The 23,905-nt window shown below is 40.2% G+C and overlaps 2 protein-coding genes across 2 annotated transcripts; both read left to right on the forward strand.

Moving 5' to 3' along the window:
* Window positions 1-6,957: 6,957 nt before the first annotated feature.
* LOC122427018 (olfactory receptor 6N1-like) lies at window positions 6,958-7,902 on the forward strand. The gene has a single exon (XM_043446186.1). It carries the CDS (start codon window positions 6,958-6,960, stop codon window positions 7,900-7,902), a length of 945 nt encoding a protein of 314 aa, XP_043302121.1.
* Window positions 7,903-21,360: 13,458 nt separating this feature from the next.
* On the forward strand, window positions 21,361-22,305 carry LOC122427753 (olfactory receptor 6N1-like). Its single transcript, XM_043447436.1, has one exon. The coding sequence runs from the start codon at window positions 21,361-21,363 to the stop codon at window positions 22,303-22,305; it is 945 nt and encodes a 314-aa protein (XP_043303371.1).
* Window positions 22,306-23,905: the final 1,600 nt, after the last annotated feature.

A 23,905-nucleotide genomic window follows, 5' to 3' on the forward strand; every position in this document is an offset into this window, starting at 1 on the left:
TCTTTTCTCCTACCCCATGGTTATCTCAGCTTGTCTTTATTGGGGTGGTCGTGGGTTGCAGCAAAATACTATTTGGTCAGCACATTACCAGGTGGCAGTTGAAATGAATCACTAGCAGTGGGGATTCCCTGGAGGCTCAGTGGTAAAGAATCAGCCTGCCAATGTAGGAGACATGGGTTTGATTCCTGGCCCGGGAAGATCATACATGCCACAGAGCAACTAAGCCCATGTGCCACAACTACTGAGCCTGTGCTCTAGAGCCCAGGGGCTGCAACTACTGAGTCCATGTGCCTTAGAGCCTGCACTCCACAGCAAGAAAAGCCACTGCAAAGGGAAGGCCACACACCCCAGCTAGAGAGTAGCCCCTGCTTGCTTCAACCTGAGAAAAGCCTGAGCAACAGTGAAGACCCAGCACAACCAAAAAGAAATAAATAAAATTTTAAAAAAGAAAAGGAATCACTAGCAATTTCTTGGGTCACATTAATCAATACTGTGTAACGAGCTTGAGAGCTTACAATCCTGTTGTAGATACATCTTATAATTCAAAGAAGCATATATTTCACCAGTGATTTCTAGTATATTCATTCTTTCATTTATGAATAAGTGAACAAAAGAATGAATGGATGAGTGAATAAATGGACTCTTAAGGAGCAAATAAGATGGTAGAGATTGTTGCTTTCTATAAGCTTACCAGGGGCCATTCCTCTTTTTTAGATCAGTTCTGTGCTTCAAACTCATCTTCTCTTTTATTGCACAATCTTATATGCGCTCAAACCTTCTGAGGTCCTTCCTTTCAGACTGTCCTTAGTTTCCCAACAAACATAGGTAATAGGTGGGTTGAACTGCCCATTTCCCTCCACCTCAAACTTTGAGTGATAAGATACAACCTGAGGAAATTACAGACTTTGGACAGTTTGCACTTAAGCAGACACTTTTTAAAATTTGCTAAGAAGTGAAAATAAGTAGGAAAAAATGCATGAATATGACACATTGGGGTGAATGCTTCAGGACCAACTCTTTGCCTCCTTCCTTTTTCCATGTTCATAGCAGTTTATTACTCTAGAAGGAGTAAAATTATATATATAGTAACTCTGATTGCAAACTTTGCAGGAGTATCAAAGTTAGCATTCTATCACATAGGATGTATGTATAGTTTATCATGAAAGTAAAGCCCACACATTTTTAAGAATAAAGCAGGGCACTATTAATAATTATCTTGAACAACAGGCATTAACCAGAACTCACTTGAGCAAACCAGGATGTATGATTGCACTATGTCACTGTATAAACATTTATTTTAAGAATATACCTACATTATTAAAAATCAAAATAACTCATAAAAAGGTATATGAATCAATAGAAGAATATTTCTCCAATCCAGGTCCATCTGTCCCATGCTATCCCCACTCCCCACAATAGAAAACAACTTTCAAAGAAAAAAAAAAAAGAAAAGAAAACAACTTTCATCTGTGTTTCCTAAAAGTGTGCAGTGTTTCCTTACATAAAAACAAGTAAATATGAGTATTATCATAAGTCCTCTGGAGACCATTTCCGATCACTGCAGAAAGTCCTTTCTCAGTTTGATAAATAGTTCATTGTGTGCTTAATTTAAACAGTCCAGTGCTGAAGGGCTCATGGGTTCCAGTCTTGCTATTACAATCAGAACTATAAAGAATAACCTTGTGTATATATCATTTCATATACATATATGCAAGATGAATTCCTAGAAGTGGTATTGCTAGGCACAAATGACTATGTAGTTTGCATAAAGACTGATCAATTTTTCTCCAAATTTATTTCACTATTTGGTTCTTTTATAAGCAATGTATGAAATGTCTATTTCCCTGCAGTTGGCCCAATAAAGTGTGCTTAAAACTTGGATTTTTGTCAGTCTGAAGGTGATAAAAGTATCTCAATGTAGTTTAAAGTTGCATGCGCCATTATGAGTTAAGATGAATATCTTTTCATGTATTTAAATGCCCTTATTCTTTTATAAATGCCTATTTGGGGATGGATTACCCACATTCCAAATTAAGCATCTTGAGGAAAGAGGTTATGTTTTATTCATTTCATACTTTGCTCAGTAAGAGGTATGGGAAATAGGAAGCGTTTACTAAATATATTTCATGAATAACAGAATCGCTGATTTCCTCTCTCCATACACTATTGTTGCTTTTTGTTAACACTTTTCTCTAACCTTTGGATCACATTTTTTTTCTTGGAAAATAATATTTCATATTATTTTGTGCAAATATATGCATATTGTGCAAATATATGCACAATATAGAATATATAGATAAATAAAATTTGAATTACTTATAAAATTATTTTTAAAATAATTTTCACCTATTCAGGCTTTTTTTCAAATATTAATAATCATTGTACAATGTTGAAACTTGAAATACTGTTTTCTTCACTTAACACACTAACAGATATTCTTCATTGTCTCCTTTGCTAAATCATGGATCTCTTGATGGAGGTATCACACCTTGTTCTTTTCTTTTGCTCCATTTCTAATACACGATATGTATTAGTTAAGAGAGCAAGTTTTGCTGGTGCGGGATGACATGAGAGGAAAATAAACAATTTCCTAAACTTGGAATGCTCCAACTTCTATTTTCCCTCTTTGTGCTACTTTTAAGACAAATATTTCACTCATTTATCTACAATGCTAAATATTTTGCATATGTATTTTGTATTGATTTGGATTTGTGTTTGAACTTCTTACAAACAAGTAATTGTATCACAATGATTGTTTTCCGAAGGCAAACAAACAGCCTTATATACTCTTTTGGTGCAAGCCATGATGGTATACAATTGAGTACTCCAAAGCATGGGGGAAGTCTGTCCCAGAATCTGTCTTATAGATCCATAAAAGAAGCTACAAATTAGGAGTGTTTTTGTATTTGGGAATGTGAGTTCACTTCAGTTCAGTTCAGTCACTCAGTCGTGTCCAACTCTTTGCGACCCCATGAATCGCAGCACGCCAGGCCTCCCTGTCCATCACCAACTCCCAGAGTTTACTCAAACTCATGTCCATCGAGTTGGTGATGCCATCCAACCACCTCATTCTCTATTGTCCCCTTCTCCTCCTGCCCCCAATCCCTCCCAGCATCAGGGTCTTTTCCAATGAGTCAACTCTTCGCAAGAGGTGGCCAAAGTATTGATGTTTTAGCTTCAGCATCAGTCCTCCCAATGAACACCCAAGATTGATTTCCTTTAGGATGGACTGGTTGGATCTCCTTACAGTCCAAGGGCCTCTCAAGAGTCTTCTCCAACACCACAGTTCAAAAGCATCAATTCTTCAGCGCTCAGTTTTCTTTATATGCCAACTCTCACATCCATACATGACTACTGGAAAAACCTTAGCCTTGACTAGACAGACCTTTGTTGACAAAGTGATGTCTCTGCTTTTTAATATGCTATCTAGGTTGCTCATAACTTTCCTTCCAAGGAGTAAGCATCTTTTAATTTCATGGCTGCAATCACCATCTGCAGTGATTTTGGAGCCCAAAAAAATAAAGTCACATTTGGGAATGTGAAGGATGCAGCAATTTCATCAAATGATAGTTGTAACTGTTTATCCCAGAGAAATGTCATTTTTTTCACTTGAAGTGGAATCTCCGCAGAAGGCTGGAAAAGACTGAAAGAGATTCTCTACATCCCCAAGCATCAGAAAAAAATTTTACTCAAAGATTAATTCTTCCAATCTTGACGTTACATTATTTTCTAAAGCAAAACACTCAAAATCAAATATCACACTTTAATGTCATTAAAACAACTCCAGGTCTCAGAGGAAGATTTTCCTGGCTGATTCGAAGAGCTGAGGACTGAATTCTCTCAAGTTTATGCCGTCTATCTGCAAACCTTTCCTGGTTAATGTTCTGAGAGCCAATTTAATTTTGCTGTTATCTTGTCCTCTGCCTCTGATTCCTAAATGTGAAACCACATTTACACTGATCTGTGATGCAACTCTACTATTCTCCAGTGGATTAATTCTTTCAATCTGTTACTTACATGATTTTTATATCCAAACAGTCCATGCCTATGTATAATGCCCAATCAAGGTCAGAATTGAATGAACTGACTGCAGGGCTTTTATGAAGATAATGCTGATGGTAATAAAAAATGACATGATTATGGAAAACTGAATAAGCATTATGTTCAGTTCAGTTCAGTCATTCAGTCATATCCAACTCTTGGCGACCCCATGGACTGCAGCATGCCAGGCTTCCCTGTACAATTCCCAGAGCTTGCTCAAACTCACGTCCATTGAGTCAGTGATGCCATTCAACCACCTCATCCTCTGTCGTCCCCTTCTCCGCCTGCCTTCAGTCTTTTCCAGCATCAGGGTCTTTTCTAATGAGTCAGCTCTTTGCATCAGGTTGCCAAAGTATTGGAGCTTCAGCTTCAGCATCAGTCCTTCCAATGAATATTCAGGACTGATTTCCTTTAGGATTGACTGGTTTGATCTCCTTGCAGTCCAAGGGACCCTCAAGAGTCTTCTCCAACACCACAGTTTAAAAGCATCAATTCTTTGGTGCTCAGCTTTCTTTATGGTCCAACTCTCACATCTATACAAGACTATTGGAAAAAACAGTATGTAGATGTTCCACGTAATTATAACAATGGTAGAGGTATAAATGATGACTGCAATGCTGGTGGTTTTGGTGGTTTAGAATGGGGTTTGGTACATAGTAAGTATTCAATAATAATTGAATCAATGGATAAATTGATTTCCTACTCCAGGGGATTTTCCTGACCCAGGGATTGAACTTGCATCTCTTCCACTTCAGGCAGATTCTTTATCACTGAGCCAAAAGAGAAGGCCGTGGTATAGTTGGTGGTTTAGCCACTAAGTTGTATCCGACTCTTGTGACCCCATGGACTGTAGCCTACCAGGCTCCTCTGTCCATGGGATTCTCTAGGCAAGAATACTGGAGTGGGTTGCCATTTCCTTCTCCAGGGAATCTTCCTGACACAGGGATCAAACTCGGGTTTCCTGCATCACAGGCAGATTCTTTACCAATTGAGCTACAAGGGAAAATTGTGGTAAGGTTAGTAGTGAGCAACTTGATGATTTACTCTTCTTAGATCACCTAGCTCTTATTATTGGAGTTTCATGGAAATGAAACCGAGAAATCTCCTTGCAATGCAATTTTTCAGAAGATGAAACTCACTTCTGGGGCACTCAGTGTGTTACTCTGTATGTGTGCATAAAATTATGCAAGATGAGTTGTCTCTTTCCATAGAAAGCTACACGGAATTTTTGCAAAGTTTTCAAAGTGGTCTAGAAAAGGCAATTTCCCTGAGACCTGATCCGAGTTCAACAGTCAGTGTTGCAAGGTTGAGAAAAATCATTTGAGAAATAGTGCTACTCTGGATCACTTTTCTGTGCCCAACATCCTTCCCCGAGAGGAACCTCTATTGAGAGCTCATCATACCCAACAACAACAGTGAACACACATTATGCATCCCCTGGGAAACCAGCATTTCCAGGAACATGAGATATAAGTACAGAAGTGTCTTGGGGTAAAAGGATGATGAGTAAGATGCTACAAGTCCTAATTTCATCCAGACAGTAATTTGGGATGGTGTATCAGAGATGCATGGATCTAAAGAAGAGGATTAGGGGATGAGAAAAAAATGCTAGGAACCATAGTGCTGATGTTTCCCACAGTCCAGAAACATTTTCAGTGGTTTTTGGGAATGATAAATTATCTGTGTTGTAAGAGTTTTAGAAAACATCAGTTCAAACTTTTTCATGTTAGAGAAAAAGAAGTTGCTTAGCCCAAAGTGTTCTGCCTGTTAGCAACAGAGCAAGTTCTCAAAGCAGAATCCCTAACTTAGTGGAAGGCCTTTTCTTTTTAAAATATATTAGGACTTGTTGTTGGTTGTTCTGTCTTCATGGTTTTCCTCTTTGAATATTCCTGGCACATTTCTTCTTTGTGGATCATCTTTCAAAGTGAGTTATTAGCAGGCACTATGGACCTGAGATTTTGGGAACAGTTCTCAGAAATTTTGCATTTCTTTTACTTCCCATCCTTTTTTTTTTCCTACTCCTTAGAAAAATGTCTATAAACTCTAGAGGGTATTTCTGAAAGAGGCCTCAACAGTCACTTTTAGAGGATGATTTTTCTCTCTTCTCCATAGCCCTATATGGCTGTTTTTTAATCATTAGAAACTATAGGAAAGATGGAGGTAAACGTTTTCTTCTCTCTCTTATTTTCCTTTATACACACACTCACACTTAAAGTTGAAGTATAGTTGATTTATAATATTGTATTAGTTTCATCATACAAAGAATGTTCTGTGCAGCAGAGTAATTAGACATATATATATATATATATATATATATATATATATATATATATATATATATATATATATTCATTTTTAGATTTACATAAACATCTACTTACCTTACATAAACGTATATTTCTTGAACTTTGTAACCTTAAGGTACTAAGAGAATTGGACCTCTATTGTATGTATGTGTGCTTCTCTATTACTCCTTACTGTCTGTAGATCTTAGTAAATGACAGTTTAAGTTTGAAGGCTGTTGTCTATTTCCTCTGCTCTCTCTACCATCCTTTGGTTTCACTATTTTCAACCAGTAGTTAGGTGTCTCCTGCTTTCTGATGGTGGAGCAGGAAAGAAATTCAGTTTCTGGAGTCATAAGAGCACAATATTATGGTGTAGAAAAGCATAGAACTGGCATAAGGAGCCTTGATTTCTAGTTCCAGTTCTGGAAACAACAGCTTCTGTTGGGTCCCACTATGTGTGCTTTTAGGACTGCAATTCTTCTATTGCAAAGTGAGGAGTATTGCTTAGATAATATCAAGTTCCTTTAAGGTGCTCAACTTCAGTATTCTTGACACTAGGGAAATTTTCTGAACATAGGAAAAATCTTGATGTTTATTAATCTTCTGTCTTCGCTCCTTGCTCTTAGGAACCATGGACCTTGCCAATCACACATGGACCCAGAGTTTTCTCCTTGCTGGTTTCACTACCACCGGAGCCCTGCGACCTCTTGTTTTCTTGGGGACACTGTGTATCTATCTCCTCACCCTGGCAGGGAACTTGTGCATCATTGTCCTGGTTCAGGCAGATTCGAGACTGTGCACACCCATGTACTTCTTCATCAGCGTCCTGTCCTTCTTGGAACTCTGGTATGTCAGCACCACAGTGCCCACGCTGCTGCACACCTTGCTTCACGGGCGCTCACCCATCTCACCCGCTGTGTGCCTTGTCCAGCTCTACGTCTTCCATTCACTGGGCATGACTGAGTGCTACCTGTTGGGCGTCATGGCGCTGGACCGCTACCTTGCCATCTGTCGCCCCCTCCACTACCAGGCTCTCATGAGCAGACAGGTACAGTTATGGCTGGCAGGGGCCACTTGGGTGGCTGGCTTCTCAGCTGCACTTGTACCAGCAAGCCTCACAGCCACTCTGCCCTTCTGTTTAAAAGAGGTGGCTCATTACTTCTGTGACCTGGCACCACTAATGAGGTTGGCGTGTGTGGACACAAGGTGGCATAAAGGGGTCCATGGGGCAGTGATTGGTGTGGCCACAGGGTGCAACTTTGTGCTCATTTTAGGACTGTATGGGGGTATCCTGAGAGCTGTGCTGAAGCTGCCCTCAGCTGCCAGCCGTGCCAAGGCCTTTTCCACCTGTTCCTCCCACATAACTGTTGTGGTGCTTTTTTATGCTTCTGCCTTCACAGTTTATGTGGGCTCACCTGGGAGTCGCCCTGAGGGAACAGACAAGCGTATTGCCTTAGTGTATGCCCTTCTTACTCCCTTTCTCAATCCTATCATCTATACCCTTCGAAACAAGGAGGTGAAGGAGGCTATGAAAAGGGTCAGGGTCAGGATATGGACCATGTTGAAGGAAGCTTGACAATCTCTTTCATCATTTTGAGGTTTCTTGGTAACTGTAGGAATGAATCACCTGGTTGGTTAGTCAATCATCTTTCCAGAGTTAAAGTAAATGCCAGGCAAATAAAATCAGTCTTATCATTTATCATGTCCATTGCAGACATTCACTGAAGAAGACATAAGCCTGGATTAATCAGAATTGGAACATATAGAGAGAAAGGATGTATGTCTTTGGTTCCATTCCAGACAAATGGGAGAGATAGGCCACAAAGGAAGAGAAATAAACCAGAGAACATGCAAATGTTTTTGAAATTAGGGCCCAGGGAGAGAGTAAGATACTGAGAGAAAGAAAGCAAACTAAAGCTGAGAGTTGGCACTTTTGTCAAGATAAGATTCCCAGAATATTCCCAGAATAAGATTCCCAGAAAAGGTGGAAAACAAGACTGGCCAAAAAGTATAACCTGTGTAAGTTTCATATGTGAAGCCATAAGCTGTAGGCAGAAAACTTATCAAGAACCCAGTGATCTGGGGAAATCATGTGATCAAATGTAGCTCACTGGAGAAGACAATGACCTTATTGGGTAGGAAGTTAGTAACTCTAGATAATAATTTACTGTCTAATGGGGAGAGACAAAAGTGTTGGAGATGAAAGTGTTATCTGAATTCTCTTCTGATACTGTGAAATATGCCTTAGAGTGATCTGTAGCCATATTCCATACATGAATAAATAAAATAAAATCCAAGCAACAAAGAGACAAACAAAAAGTTTTGTAAGCACACATGTGCAATGTAGAAAGCATACTGAAATAAACAATAGACATGGGGACCTGTGGCTATGACCTCATTCTCTACCTTCTCTTTTTCCCCAGCTCCCTTACCACTTTTTCTGCCCAGCAAAGTTTGAAAGTTATTGCTTAGGTTTAATTTCTGTACTTTGGCAATATGCGAACTGTAGATCTAGCCCCTGCCAAAAGCTGTCAGGGTTTTGAGAAAGACAGGACCAGGATCTTGGTAGAGACTGGGTCACTGTGTGGGATTTAAATACTCTGTCTAGTTTTCATTCTTATGTAACTTCTAAAAAATCAAGTCATTTATTTTTGGTATGTCTGTCCTATGCCAGAACAGTGACAGCTGCTTTCAAATGTATTTTTAACTTAATCTTCATAAAATCTTTTAAAGAAGAAAGAATCATCTCATTATCTACATGATGACACTAGAAAGGTTACCGCACTTACTGTCAAGAGACATGGATTTAAACCCAGATCCACTTCAGTGGGCTGGGTGAACTTAGCAAGACTTCCTCAGTTGCACTCTTTGCCAGGTGTCAGTAAGGAGCTAATGACTGCTTACATCCCTTCCTGCTTAGCAAGTTTTGATTCCGTGATTGCAACATGTCTTAAAGAAAGCAGGATCTGGACCAGACTCAGATGGTAAATTCTGAAAATCCGGAATAGAGAGAGGAAAGTAATGGTCCAAATCTAAGTTTTACTGTTTTTGGCTATGTCATTCTGATCTCAGGTGGCTTCCAGCTGCAGTGGTTGAAGCAGGATTTCAGTCTCCTGCCTATGGCAGGAGACAGCCACAGGAGGCCTATGGCAGTGACAGCGCTGAATCCTAGCCACCAGGCCACCAGGGACAAGTGAGTGGCCAGTGACAAAGCCCTGGCCCATCAGCTGTGTAGAAATGAATTTACACATAGAGATGAAAAGTTGTGAAACAAAGTGTTTATTAGGAAGGAAAAACATATGTGTGGATAGACACATGGGCGGGGTCAGAGAATCTCACCCTTTCAGTAGTTTAAATCACTTCACATGGGGTATGTCTTTCAGGTTTCCTCTGGCCAATCATCTTGCTTTGCCTGGTTCTGAGTTTATATTTGGTTTATGTCAGGGTCCTCCCATGTGTGCACATGCATCTCCCAGCTAAGACAGATTCTATCAAAGATGTCTATGGGTAGATTGACATCACCTACTATGGAGTTGTTCCCCTCTCCCTTTGTGACCTTAAAGGAGATTTTCTGCTTGTGTGTAGTAAGGAAGGTCTCCTTGACTTCAAGAATGTGGAATATGTGGCCTTTTATCTCTTATCATAGCAGGAATTATCTTCTCCTATCCACTGCTATTTTGAGTGTCTGTCCATAGGGAACAAACTTCAGCTGTCCAGCCTGAGGCCCATCTATCTTGCTTCAACCCTGTACAGAAAAGAAAGTAAATTCTCTTTGATCTTAATTTTTTCTTCCTTAAAAAATTCTGTAACAAAGAGTCCTAAAGTTTAAATAAAATAACACAGGCTAAGTGTTCAATACATGTTAGCTTTATTATCCCAGAGGCAAAGCAATGCAGTAGTTATAACGTGAACTTTGATACCTGCCTTCCTGGGTTGGAACATTAATTCTACCACTTAATTTCTTTGTGACCTCAAGCAATGCATGCAACTTTTCCTGTGTCTCGATTTCCTGATCTGTAAAGTGAGGACATAGTAGAATCTTAAATACCATATACATGTTAATTATTACTACTTCAAAGATTTTCCACTTACATTTCTGCAGTGGGAATTTCATTCCTTGAGGATGCTTAGTTTCACACATATCTCACATTTTCATTATGTGTAGAATCATTAGAATTGATAATTCCCCAAGTGAAGCATTTCCTTTTGAAGTGTTCAGAGTCAGCTTTCTATAGCCTCAGGAGTCCTGGTTTTCATGAAGCCTATGCTCTTCCCCCAATACAAAATGCAACACTCCATTCTGCTGAGCTACCAAGTCTACTTCTTTTGAATTCTGATCTTTTCTCTCCTCTCATACCTTGCTTCATTTAGAAGATCTTTATGCAGGAATGGTCGTGGGCACTCCCTGTGGAGGCAGCACCAAAAATGGCTGGAAACTGCTTGCCCTAGCAATGACTTGGGTCATGTTAGTTAACAGTGGATCTATATTGTGTGGTGAGCCTAGGGGTTTATAACTCTGTTTCAGAGACATCAGTTATTAATTAACAACTCAATGCAGCACCATTGATTTCTAGCACAGTGCTTGGTATTTATTCTTTTAATGAGCGAACTCTCAAGTGTCAAATGAGTGTGATAGAAATTTAAATTCTCCTTTTACAACTCTGGGACTCTCTGTGACTCAGATGGTAAAGATCTGCCTGGAATGCAGGACAGCCAGGTTGATCACTGGGTCAAGGAGAAACCATGCAGAAGGGAATGGTCACCCACTGCAGTAGTCTTGCCTGGAGAATTTCATAAACAGAGGACCCTGGCAGATTACAGTCCATGGGTATGCAAAGAGTGAGACATGACTGAATAACTCTACAAGTCTAGCAGAAGATAGTCTCTTTCTTAGATTTTTCATAGCTTCAAACTCCCTTAGCCTTCAGTTTATAATCTTTCTGCTCTTGTAACCTCCTCAGATCTTTCTCTTTAGAATATAAAATTTAGATAATCCTTAGTGCAGAGTTTCCCAACTGGTATAAATAATGGGGTGTTGAGTAACTGATTCCCTACCCCTCACACATGACTTTCAAATGTTCATGAAGGGCCTGAAGGAACTAGAGTCCCTGGACTAGTTGCCTGTATGGAAAACAGCCTTTCTGTTCACCTAGGTGTTCCTTGGGCAGCAAGGAGATCAAACTGTTGCAGGAAGGGGGACCCCTTCCAGGGCCCAAAACTGGGCTCTTGTCTAACACTCAGAAATGAACTGTCTGAGGAGACACATGTGCTGACAAAGCAAGAGATTTTATTGGGAAGGGCACCCTGGTAGAGAACAGGAGGATAAGGGAACCCAGGAGAACCACTCTGCCACATGGCTTGCAGTCTTGGGGTTTATGGTGATGGGATTAGCTTCCGGGTTGTCCTTAGCCAATCATTCTGACTCAGAGTCCTTCCTGGTGGTGCAGGCATTGTTCAGCCCAAGATGGATACCAGAAAGAAGGATTCTGGGAGGTGGTCAGACATGTGGTGTCTCCTTGTGACCTGTCCTGAACTCTTCCAGTTGGTGGTGGCTGATTAGTTCTGTGTTCCTTACAGGGACTTCCTGTCATAAAACAACTCATGCAAATGGTTACTATGGTGCCTGGCCAGGGTGGGTGGTTTCAGTCAGTGTGCTTCCCCTAACAGAATCAATCAATCCTAAAGGAGATTAACCCTAAATATTCATTGGAAGGACTGATGCTGAAGCTGAAGCTCCAATACTTTGGCTACCTGATGCAAATAGTTGACTCATTGGAAAAGACCCTGATACGGCAAAAGATTGAGGGCAAAAAGAGAAGGGGACGACAGAGGATGAGATGGTTGGATGGTATCACTGACTTAATAGACATGAGTTTGAACAAACTCAGGGAAATAGTGAAGGGCAGAGAAGTCTGGCGTGCTGCAGATCATGGGGTCGCAAAGAGTTGGACACGACTTAGAGACTGAACAACAACAAAGTGTTCTCTGCAAGTGTTATCACTTTTTATATATGCTAAGATCCAAAAAAGATGTCCTTTTCAATATAGGGGACTGGAATGCAAAAGTAGGAAGTCAAGAAACACCTGAAGTAACAGGCAAATTTGCCCTTGGAGTACAGAATGAAGCAGGGAAAAGGCTAACAGAGTTTGGTCAAGAGAACTGACTGGTCATAGCAAACACCCTTTTCCAAAAACACAAGAGAAAACTCTACACATGGAAATCTCCAGATGGTCAACACTGAAATCAGATTGATTATATTCTTTGCAGCCAAAGATGGAGAAGCTCTATACAGTCAGCAAAAACAAGACCAGGAGCTGACTGTGGCTCAGATCATGAACTCCTTATTGCAAAATGCAGACTTAAATTGAAGAAAGTAGGGAAAACCACTAGACCATTCAGGTATGACCGAAATCAAATCCCTTATGACTATACAGTGGAAGTGAGAAATAGATTCAAGGGACAAGATCTGATAGAGTGCCTGATAAGCTATGGTCGGAGGTTCGTGACATTGTACAGGAGACAGGGTACAAAACCATCCCCAAGAAAAAGAAATGCAAGAAAACAAAATGGCTATCTGAGGAGGTCTTACAAACAGCTGTGAAAAGAAGAGAAGCAAAAAGCAAAGGAGAAAAGGAAAGATATACCCATTTGAATACAGAGTTCCAAAGAATAGCAAGGAGAGATAAGAAAGCCTTCTTCAGCGACCAATGCAAAGCAATAGAGGAAAACAATAGAATTGGAAAGAGTAGAGATCTCTTCAAGAAAATTAAAGATACCAAGGGAACATTTCATGCAAAGATGGGATCAATAAAGGACAGAAATGGTATAGAGCTAAGAGAAGCAGAAGCTATTAAGAAGAGGTGGCAAAGATACACATAAGAACTACACAAAAAAGATCTTCACGACCCAGATAATCACAATGGTGTGATCACTCACCTAGAGCCAGACATCCTGGAATGTGAAGTCAAGTTTGGGCCTTCGGAAGAATCACTACAAACAAAGCTAGTGGAGGTGATGGCATTCCAGTTGAGCTATTTCAAATCCTAAAAGATGATACTGTGAAAGTGCTGCACTCAATATGTCAGTAAATTTGGAAACCTCAGTAGTGGCCACAGGACTGGGAAAAGTCAGTCTTCATTCCAATCCCAAAGAAAGGCAATTCCAAAGAATGCTCGAACTACCGCACAATTGCACTCATCTCACACGCTAGTAAAGTAATGCTCAAAATTCTTCAAGCCAGGCTTCAGAAATATGTGAACCATGAACTTCCAGATTTTTTTTTTTTCATTTATTTTTATTAGTTGGAGGCTAATTACTTTACAATTATGTAGTAGTTTTTGCCATACATTAGCATGAATCAGCCATGGATTTACATGTATTCCCCATCCTGATCCCCCTCTCCCACCTCCCTGTCCACCCGATCCCTCTGGGTCTTCCCAGTGCACCAGCCCCGAGCACTTGTCTCATGCATCCAACCTTACCATTACACGCCAATCAGGATGCCTGCTATCCAAAAGAACTTCCAGATTTTCAAGCTGGTTTTAGAAAAGGCAGAGGAACCAGAGATCAAATTGCCAACATCCACTGGATCATCGAAAAAGCAAGAAAGTTCCAGAAAAACATCTATTTCTGCTTTATTGACTATGCCAAAGCCTTTGACTGGATGAATCACAATAAACTGTGGAAAATTCTGAAAGAGATGGGAATACTTGACCACCTGACTTGCTTCTTGAGAAACCTGTATGCAGGTCAGGAAGCAACAGTTAGAACTGGTCATGGAACAACACACTGCTTCCAAATAGGCAAAGGAGTACGTCAAGGCTGTATATTGTCACCCTGCTTATTTAACTTATATGCAGAGTACATCATGAGAAACACTGGGCTGGAGGAAGCACAAGCTGGAATCAAGATTGCCGGGAGAAACGTCAATAACCTCAGATATGCAGATGACACCATCCTTATGGCAGAAAGTGAAGAAGAACTAAAGAGCCTCTTGATGAAAGTGAAAGAGGAGAGTGAAAAAGTTGGCTTAAAGCTCGACATTCAGAAAACTAAGATCATGGCATCCGGTCCCATAACTTCATGGCAAGTAGATGGGGAAACTGGCTGACTTTATTTTTCTGGGCTCCAAAATCACTGCAGATGGTGACTGCAGGCATGAAATTAAAAGACACTTACTTCTTGAAGAAAAGTTATGACCAGCCTAGACAGCATATTAAAAAGCAGAGACATTACTTTGCCAACAAAGGTCTGTCTAGTTAAGGCTAAGGTTTTTCCAGTAGTCATGTATGGATGTGAGAGTTGGCATATAAAGAAAACTGAGCGCTGAAGAATTGATGCTTTTGAACTGTGGTGTTGGAGAAGACTCTTGAGAGTCCCTTGGACTGCAAGGAGATCCAACCAGTCCATCCTGAAAGAGATCAGTCCTAGGTGTTCTTTGGAAGGACTGATGCTGAAGCTGAAACTCCAATAATTTGGCCACCTGATGCGAAGAACTGACTCATTTGAAAAGACAGTGATGCTGGGTAAGATTGAAGGCAGGAGGAGAAGGGGATGACAGAGAATGAGATGGTTGGATAGCATCACCGACTCAATGGACATGAGTTTGGGTAAACTCCGGGAGTTGGTGATGGACAGGAAGGCCTGGCATGCTGTGGTTCGTGGGGTCGCAAAGAGTCAGACACGACTGAGGACTGAACTGAACTGAACTGAAGATGTAAAAAATATGTTAGAGAAGCAACACCTTATTGTGTGATATATTGGGGTAAGTGCTCAAGTTAAGGGATTTCTAGGTGGCTCAGTGGTAAAGAATCTGTCTGCTAAATAGAAGACATAGGAGACCTAGGAGACTCAGGTTCTATCCCCGTTTTGAGAAGATCCTCTGGAGCAGGAAATAGCAATCCACTCCAGTGTTCTTGCCAGGAAAATCCCATGGACAGAGGGATGGGCCACAGTCCTTGGAGTCACAGACAGTCTGATGCGACTGAGCATGCACACATGCACGCCCAAATTAAGGCTCAACTTTGACCACTTCTCCCCTGGTAACATGTGGATAATGATTAGCAGGAGAAACAATGAGAACAAGCCAGGATGGAAATATATTATAAACAGACCATTCACTCTGTCTTTCATTAAGGCTAGCATTCTACCCTGCAGAGTGCTATACAGTTCACCATCCAAGTGCAAATGCATTAGGAATGCATCAATAAGGAGACATGGGCTTAATAAACCAGAGTTGTCTGGGGCAAACAAGGACAAAAGCCCACTATACACCATTGAACTTTCTTTTTTCTTAAATGTAATTTCTTTTTTTTAAACGCAGTTTCTTTGCTTCAACAAGTACTGCACTTAAAGGATTCAAAATCAAAGCCATCCAAAAGTATTTACATGGAGAAATCTTGCTACTCCAGTTTCCCAACCTATCTGCTCCTTCCTGGTTTTCAACCAACCTTGATAGAAGATCATTTTTAATAATGTTTCCTGATTGATTGCAATGCTTCTGTTTGCAAACCTCAGAAGATAAGACTATTTTATAATCTACCTTTCTTAAGCATAAGACCCCATACTATACTTGTTCTAGTTTTGCTTTTATCTTTTTTCTATTGCCTTGTAAAGACTGTTTAAAAAAAAAAAAAAGTTCCATAGTATTCCATTGTGATTTTAATTTGACTAATCCTGTATTGAAGGACTCTTGGGTTACTCCAGTCTTTGGCTATTAAATACACAACTGGAATGAAAAATCTTGTGTATGAATTATTTCATATATGTGCATACAAATTCCTAGGAATGGGATTCTGGGGTCAGTGTGCAAATGCACATATTATTTGAGTAAATGTTCTTAAATTTTGCTCTAAAGGGATTATGCCACTTAGTTTTCCCAATTAGTAGTGGATGAAAGCATGTTTTCACATAGCACCTTTTATGAAGTACATATTCAAACTTTTGGGCATTTGTAAATATAATAATTGAGAAACAGTATTTTTTTTTTTTTTTAGTTTTAAGTTTCAAATTTATCTCATTGTGTATGAGGTTGAATTTTTTTTCTTGTGTTTGAAAAACCTGTTTTTTTTATATATTAGTAAGTGACCAATTTGAGGGTCTGTCTCTGGTGGTGCTTGTGGTGAAGAACTCGCCTGCCATTGCAGGAGACTTAAGAGATGTGGGTCAGATCGTTGAGTCAGGAAGATCCCGTGGAGAAGGGCATGGCAACTCACTTCAGTATTCCTGCCTGGAGAATCCCATGGACAGAGGAGCCTGGTGGGCTCACAAAGAGTCGGACACAACTGAAGTGACTTAGCACTCATGCACTCCCAAGTGAAAAGAAAAAGTGAAAGTGTTAGTTGCTCAGTTGTGTCTGACTGTTTGCAACTCCATGAAATGTAGCCAGCCAGGCTCCTCTGTCTATGGAATTCTTCATTTCCTTCTCCAGAATATCTTCCCAACTCAGGACTTGATCCTGGGTGTCCTGCATTGCAGGTGGCTTCTTTATCATCTGAGCCACCAGGAAAACTCCGCAGTCAGCATTTTAAGGGAAAGGACTATGTTTCATGCATCTCATTTTCCCAGTTCCTAGCATAAGGCCAGCTCATAAAAAGTGTTTGAAAGAGGTATTAAATAAACAAATGAGTGACTGTGATTTCCCATGTTTCTCCCATTATTTTAGCTATACTTGATATGTTTCTAATCTCTAAATCATGCTTTATAAAATGTATTACATAGAAATATAGCATATAAAATGTTTAGATGAATTTTAAAATCACCTATAATAACATTGCTTTAAAAATTATCTATTCATTTTTAACTTCTAATAAGTATACACTTTTTCAAATATTATCAATGATACTGTGAATTTTCTAACACACTAAAGCTTACTTTTTTCAATTTTTTTTACTTAAGTTTTAAGTTTTTATAATTTTAAATGTCATCTTTCCCCCCCATATTGTGAATTAGCTGATGGAAGTGTGAGGTATCATTTTTGTCTCTTGTTCCATTTCTTATTTTATTTAATTATTTATTTTGTCCACACAGCATGTGTGGATCTTAGTTTTCTGACCAGGGAGGAAACCCACACCCCCTGCATTGGAAGTGCAGAGTCTTAGCTACTGGACCACCAGGAAAGTCTCTCTTGTTCCATTTCTGATACAGAATAATTGTTATGTGTGTGCATGCATGCTAAGTTGCTTCACTTGTGCCCAACTCTTTGCAACCCTATGGACCATAGGCTCCTCTGTCCATGGGAATTTTCAGGCATGAAGAAAACTAGGGTGGGTTGCCATGCCCTCCTCCGGGGGATCTTTCTGATCCAGGGATCAAACCCATGTCTCCTGTGTCCCCTGCAGTGGCTGGTAGGGTTCTTTACCACTAGTGCCCCCTGGGATTCCCATTAGGTAAGCACTCTCTACTGAGAAGTGATGATGCAAAAGAGAAGAAACAACTTCCTTGGTTAGGCAAGGCCTATATTTGAAAACTTCTAATTCTTTAGCATATATCTCTCATTTCTGTACTACTGACCCTAGATAGTCTCTATGATTCCTATGTGCCAGTATTTATATCACATTCAGTTCATTTCAGTCACTCAGTTGTGTCCGACTCTTTGTGACCCCATGAACTGCAGCATGCCAGGCCTCCCTGTCCATCACCAACTCTTGGAGTTTACCCAAACTCATGTCCATCGAGTCAGTGATGCCATCCAACCATCTCATCCTCTGTCATCCCCTTCTCCTCCTGCCCTCAATCTTTCCCAGCATCAGGGTCTTTTCAAATGAGTCAGTTCTTTGCATCAGGTGGTCAAAGTATTGGAGCTTCAGCTTCAACATCAGTCCTTCCAATGAACACCCAGGACTGATTTCCTTTAGGATGGACTGGTTGGATCTCCTTGCAGTCCAAGGGACTCTCAAGAGTCTTCTCCAACACCACAGTTCAAAAACATCAATTATTTGTGCTCAGCTTTCTTTATATGCCAACTCTCACATCCATATATGACTACTGGAAAAACCATAGATTGATGAGACAGACTCTTGTTGACAAAGTAATGTCTCTGCTTTTTAATATGCTATCTAGGTTGGTCAAAACTTTCCTTCCAAGGAGTAAGCATCTTTTAATTTCATGGCTGCAATCACCATCTGCAGTGATTTTGGAGCCCCCCAAAATAAAGTCAGCCACTGTTTCCCAATCTATTTGCCATGAAGTGATGGGACCAAATGCCATGATCTTAGTTTTCTGAATGTCTAGCTTTAAGCCAACTTCTTCACTCTCCTCTTTCACTTTGATAGCCTTCTAATATAGTCAGTCAATGCCAAGGCATTCACATATGCATGTGGACACTACAAATGAATAAGGAAGTCTGTTTTGAGGACCTTATAAAGGCCTATATAAAGAGAGAATATAGGAATATCAATGTGATGTGAATATATAAAGAACTAAAAATAAGTAATAAAGTGGCTACTCTAAGTATAGCATAATCATGTGTTTGAGTATTCTAGATAGATAGCTAATTTCTGTAGCTCAGTGATATAAGAATGGTAACAAAGCACCTTCTGGTGTTTAGGACTGGGGAGGTTGCAGTAATTTGGTGAAAGGGCAGTGGTAACAATCCATCCTGGAGAAAGGTCAGGTATTTCAGGTCAAGTGGGATGTAGACTCCGTGCTGGTTAATATTGAAGGAAGCTCTCTGATTTCCAAACACTTGAGGTTTTTTTAATTTTATTTTTTTCTCAAAGAGACTCTGTGAATCCTGCAGGTACATTAGTAATCTTAGAAACAAATATTTTCTTTTTCTTTGGCTCAAAAATCTCCAACTCTCACAGAAGTTTCTGGATCTCAGAAAATTCAGTGATTTCCTTCATTTTAGTGTTGATATACTAGTTCATCTTTTATGGTTATCTCTGTATCTTAAATTAGGAAGTGAATTGTCCTTAAATTTGATTCTGAGAAGTACATTTGGATGTATGAATGATTCAAATGCATTACTTTCAGTAGTGCTTTTATTCTATCATTTTTTTTGGGATTCCACATCCACCCAAGTACATGCACAGGTAGTGCTCACCTGAGGTTACAGCTCCAATGTTAATCTCAGGGTTTTTGGTGAAAATATTGAGGATGTGGCTATAGATAGAATGGATCATAGCAAAGTGAATAAGCATCAAGAGGGTAATGGTGGTGATAAAAGTAATAGTAATAATACCAGTCATGGCAACTTTGAACGTGCAGTTAGAACAGAATTTTAGATATTTAATAAACAATGGTTGAATCAATGAACAAACAGTAGAAGACATGATGAAGGTAGAGATGGTGGTGGGATCAATGAAAGTGGAGATGTTCAGCAGAGAAGTGTTGGTGGTTCCCACACTGATTGTGTTTATATGGTGATGAAGGTAGTGGTAATCAGAAAGAGCTGGATGAGAAATCTTGCAAGAAATTAAACACACACACACACACACACACACACACACTTCTTTTAAGATGCTCAAAGTGTGACTCTTAACCTGTGCACATGTTTATACAAGATGAATTGTTTCTTCTTAGAGAAAGCTATATGGAAGTTGCAGAAAGTTCTAGTGGTCCAGAGAACACAAGGTCCTTGAGACTGGATTCCAGAGTCCTATGGTCAGGGTTGTAAAGTTGAGAAAAGTCATTTGAGAAATAGAGCTACTCTGCATTGCTTTCCTGCGTCCAACATTCTGCCCCCGAGGGACCCCTACTAAGAGCTAGTCAAACCCAGCAACCCCAGAGAGCACAGCAAGGAACCCCTGGGAAGCCAGCATTTTCAGGAACACAAGACATAAATAAGGAAGTGTTTGGAGGTAAAAAGGGCACTGAAAAAGAAGCTATAAGACTTAATGCCATCCAAGCAGTCAGGTAATGGTCAGGGACAGTGTAGCAGTGATGAGAGGTACTCAAGAAGACGACTGAGAGAGGGCTTTGACATTTCCTAGGTGAACCTTGTTATATGTGTGGGAAGAAAACTCTTGGGACCTTAGTGTAGAGCTCCTATGTCCACCCTCATCCCCAAAACATTTTTCAGTAGGCTACCATGGCTGTAAGGGACTTCCAGGCACCAATTTAAACTACTTCATTCTAGACAAGAGCAAGTTGAGGTAAAGAGAGGAGAAATGTATCATACAGCAATTGTCCTCCAATAATTGTATTTTGTTCTGTACTTCTCAAAATTGTACAATTATAATCTTTGATAATTTAAAAAAGAAAAAATAGAGAAGAGAAATGGCCAGGCTCAATATTCATTTAGTGGCAAAACACATTTAGAAAGCCGATTCCGAGAGAATGTGTTTTATCTTATACGGCAGCCCCTCTACAGCAACATCATAGGGTCTGGACTTTATCAATTTACACATACACCTCTTAGAGACTTCCTAGTACATAATTCTATTTGAGAATCCTTCCTGAAAATGCACGGTGTTTACTCATTGTTTCCTCATCTGGCCTTATAGCTCTTATAGTTGAGGAACTCTCCAGAGTATTCACATTTCTTTCTTCTTCCACTTCTTCCTCATTCGGTCCATATTGAGAACATCCCTGAATTCTAGAAATGCTCCCTGAAGGAAGTTAGTGGTCACATTTTAGAAGGTATTTGTCACCTTTTCCCACAGTTAAGAACAATTGAGTTTTGGATACAGAGGAAACGGTACAGGTGGATGTCTTAAAGAATAGTGAGACCTTTCATTTGGACTAAAAGCAGATGAGGGTGAAAATTTTTTATCTCTTCTATTTCCTGAACGGATATGCAGGAGAATATCCTTGGGCCCCTGACTCTGGTATCACAGTCTATACAAACAAAAAGTCCTGGACTGAGATTCAGGAAACCTGGACTCCACTCCAGTTCTGTCAACAACAGACTGAGATATTGTGCAAATCGCTTCTGCCTTCTGGGCTTCAGTTGTCTTTTAAAAAGTAAGGTTTGATAATGCATAGGTTATTTTCAGGGTTATACGTTCTATATTTTTGGTTCTGGAAAGATTTCTCAAGAAGACTCCTGAAGCAGTTAATCTTCTGTCTTTACTCCTTGCTCTTAGGAACCATGGACCTTGCCAATCACACATGGACCCAGAGTTTTCTCCTTGCTGGTTTCACTACCACCGGAGCCCTGCGACCTCTTGCTTTCTTGGGGACACTGTGTATCTATCTCCTCACCCTGGCAGGGAACTTGTGCATCATTGTCCTGGTTCAGGCAGATTCGAGACTGTGCACACCCATGTACTTCTTCATCAGCGTCCTGTCCTTCTTGGAACTCTGGTATGTCAGCACCACAGTGCCCACGCTGCTGCACACCTTGCTTCACGGGCGCTCACCCATCTCACCCGCTGTGTGCCTTGTCCAGCTGTACGTCTTCCATTCACTGGGCATGACTGAGTGTTTCCTGTTGGGCAGCATGGCGCTGGACCGCTACCTTGCCATCTGTCGCCCCCTCCACTACCAGGCTCTCATGAGCAGACAGGTGCAGTTATGGCTGGCAGGGGCCACTTGGGTAGCTGGCTTCTCAGCTGCACTTGTACCAGCAAGCCTCACAGCCACTCTGCCCTTCTGTTTAAAAGAGGTGGCTCATTACTTCTGTGACCTGGCACCACTAATGAGGTTGGCGTGTGTGGACACAGGTTGGCATGCTCAAGTCCACATTGTAGTGATTGGTATTATCAATGCCTGCAACCTTGTGCTCATTTTAGGACTGTATGGGGGTATCCTGAGAGCTGTGCTGAAGCTGCCCTCAGCTGCCAGCCGAGCCAAGGCCTTTTCCACCTGTTCCTCCCACATAACTGTCGTGGTGCTCTTCTTTGCCTCTGCTTTCATTGTCTATGTGGGGCCACCTGACAGTCGCCCTGAGGGCACTGACAAACTTCTTGCCTTGGTGTATACTTTTCTCACCCCTTTTCTCAACCCCATTATTTACACTTTTCGTAACAAGGAAGTGAGAGAGGCTGTCAGGAGAGTCACCCAAAGCATTAGAGCTATGATGAAGAGACCCTGAGGATCGAGCCATAGGCCCTTCACTTGGTAAGGGTAGGCTTTAGTTGGTTAGTCCATCAACTAATTAAATAATTTGTCAAATATACTGCATATATCAATTTAAATGTATTGAGTATTATATCAGAACAAGCTGGGAAATTTGTAAAGGTGGAGAAATATGGCCTCTGAACCTATACCTTTCTAATATGGGTGAAAAAATCACATAAATTAAAAGCAATCAGATAATAAGGATGCAAATTCCAGGGTAGACTTAAAACTTAAAGAGATAAATGTGTTTTTAAGAATCTGGAAAACTAACTGTGCATCTTTACTCAAGATGAAATTTTTGGAGACCATTGAGAAAGTAGTAAAGGAGGTTGTGTGCTCAGTCGCATTTGACTTTTTGCAATCCCATAGATCAAGTTTGTTCTGAGAGTTTCCTCAAGTCTCAGATTTTGGGATCCTAATACCCTGAGCACTCATTTGGTAGTTTTCTAAAAGTTCTCTTCAAATCAGACATGAAACTGTAGCATCCCCCTTGGAGATTCCCTGTCTCTGGATAACATGGTCATAAATATACTGAAAACACAAGAAGAAAATTCATTTAAAAAATAATTCTTCTGGGCAGCATGTTTTGAAATGAGTGAGTATACAATTTAAGAGCTTCCTGCATTTACCTAACAATGTTGAAATACTTTATTTCTATGGCAAGGTTAACTTGGTGTTTAGCTTATTTTACTGGGAGAGGATGTGTGTGGAGTGACATACAGACTATTTTTCCCATAGAATAATTCTCCTATGTCTATAGAACATGACTGCCATGGGATTTAACAAGGATTTCTCTGGTCAGCCTTTCTGCTAGAGGCCTCTTGCTATCTCTTCTCTCTTCTTTCCAGAAGTAGGAATGGGCTCCCAGCTTCCCAGAACCACCCCATGCCCTCGCCCAGTTCCACAACCTCTTCCACAAATATACTATTTATACTTGAATATTTGGTGTTCATTTTCTCATCAAATATCTCATAGCAGCAAAATGGATGAATGTCCTTCCAATCATTTAGTAAGTCAATTAAAAAAAAGTTAACTTTACTGAGTAAGAAGAATGAATAGCATCTTTTAAAAAAAGAGGGTCTGATTCTGATGGCTGAGTCTTCACCTTCCCTATCATTCCTTTCAGCTATGGATTTTTCAGAGTCTGTATGAACCTAGGAATCAGACTGTGTATCACTTATCACTTAAATGTAAGCTAACTAGAGAAAATCCTTTCATGCATGATTTTATGTGAGCTAGCAGAGCCAGTTTTGGAAAGGTATTTTGTTCCCTGCAGTCATAAAGTTCTAAAAATAAGAAATTATAGGTAGTTCCTTTAGTTCATTGACTCGGTGAACAAGACAGTAAACTTTTTTGAGCTTCCCCAAACACAAGATTACTGATTAATTATGAGAGAAATGAAGTTCGATGCATCATCTGGAATGTTCTAAGGTAAAACCTTAACCATAGATTTGGAGTTTTTTGTTAATGAGAATGTGCATCAAAGAACTTTTAAAAACCCTGAGTCTGAGATGTAACAATTTGTATTTTAGCAAGCCTCAAGGCAATGTGAAGCAAATTCAAGTCTGAGAGCA

This window comes from Cervus canadensis, chromosome 2, assembly GCF_019320065.1.
Source record: "Cervus canadensis isolate Bull #8, Minnesota chromosome 2, ASM1932006v1, whole genome shotgun sequence".
NCBI classification, from domain to species: domain Eukaryota; kingdom Metazoa; phylum Chordata; class Mammalia; order Artiodactyla; family Cervidae; genus Cervus; species Cervus canadensis.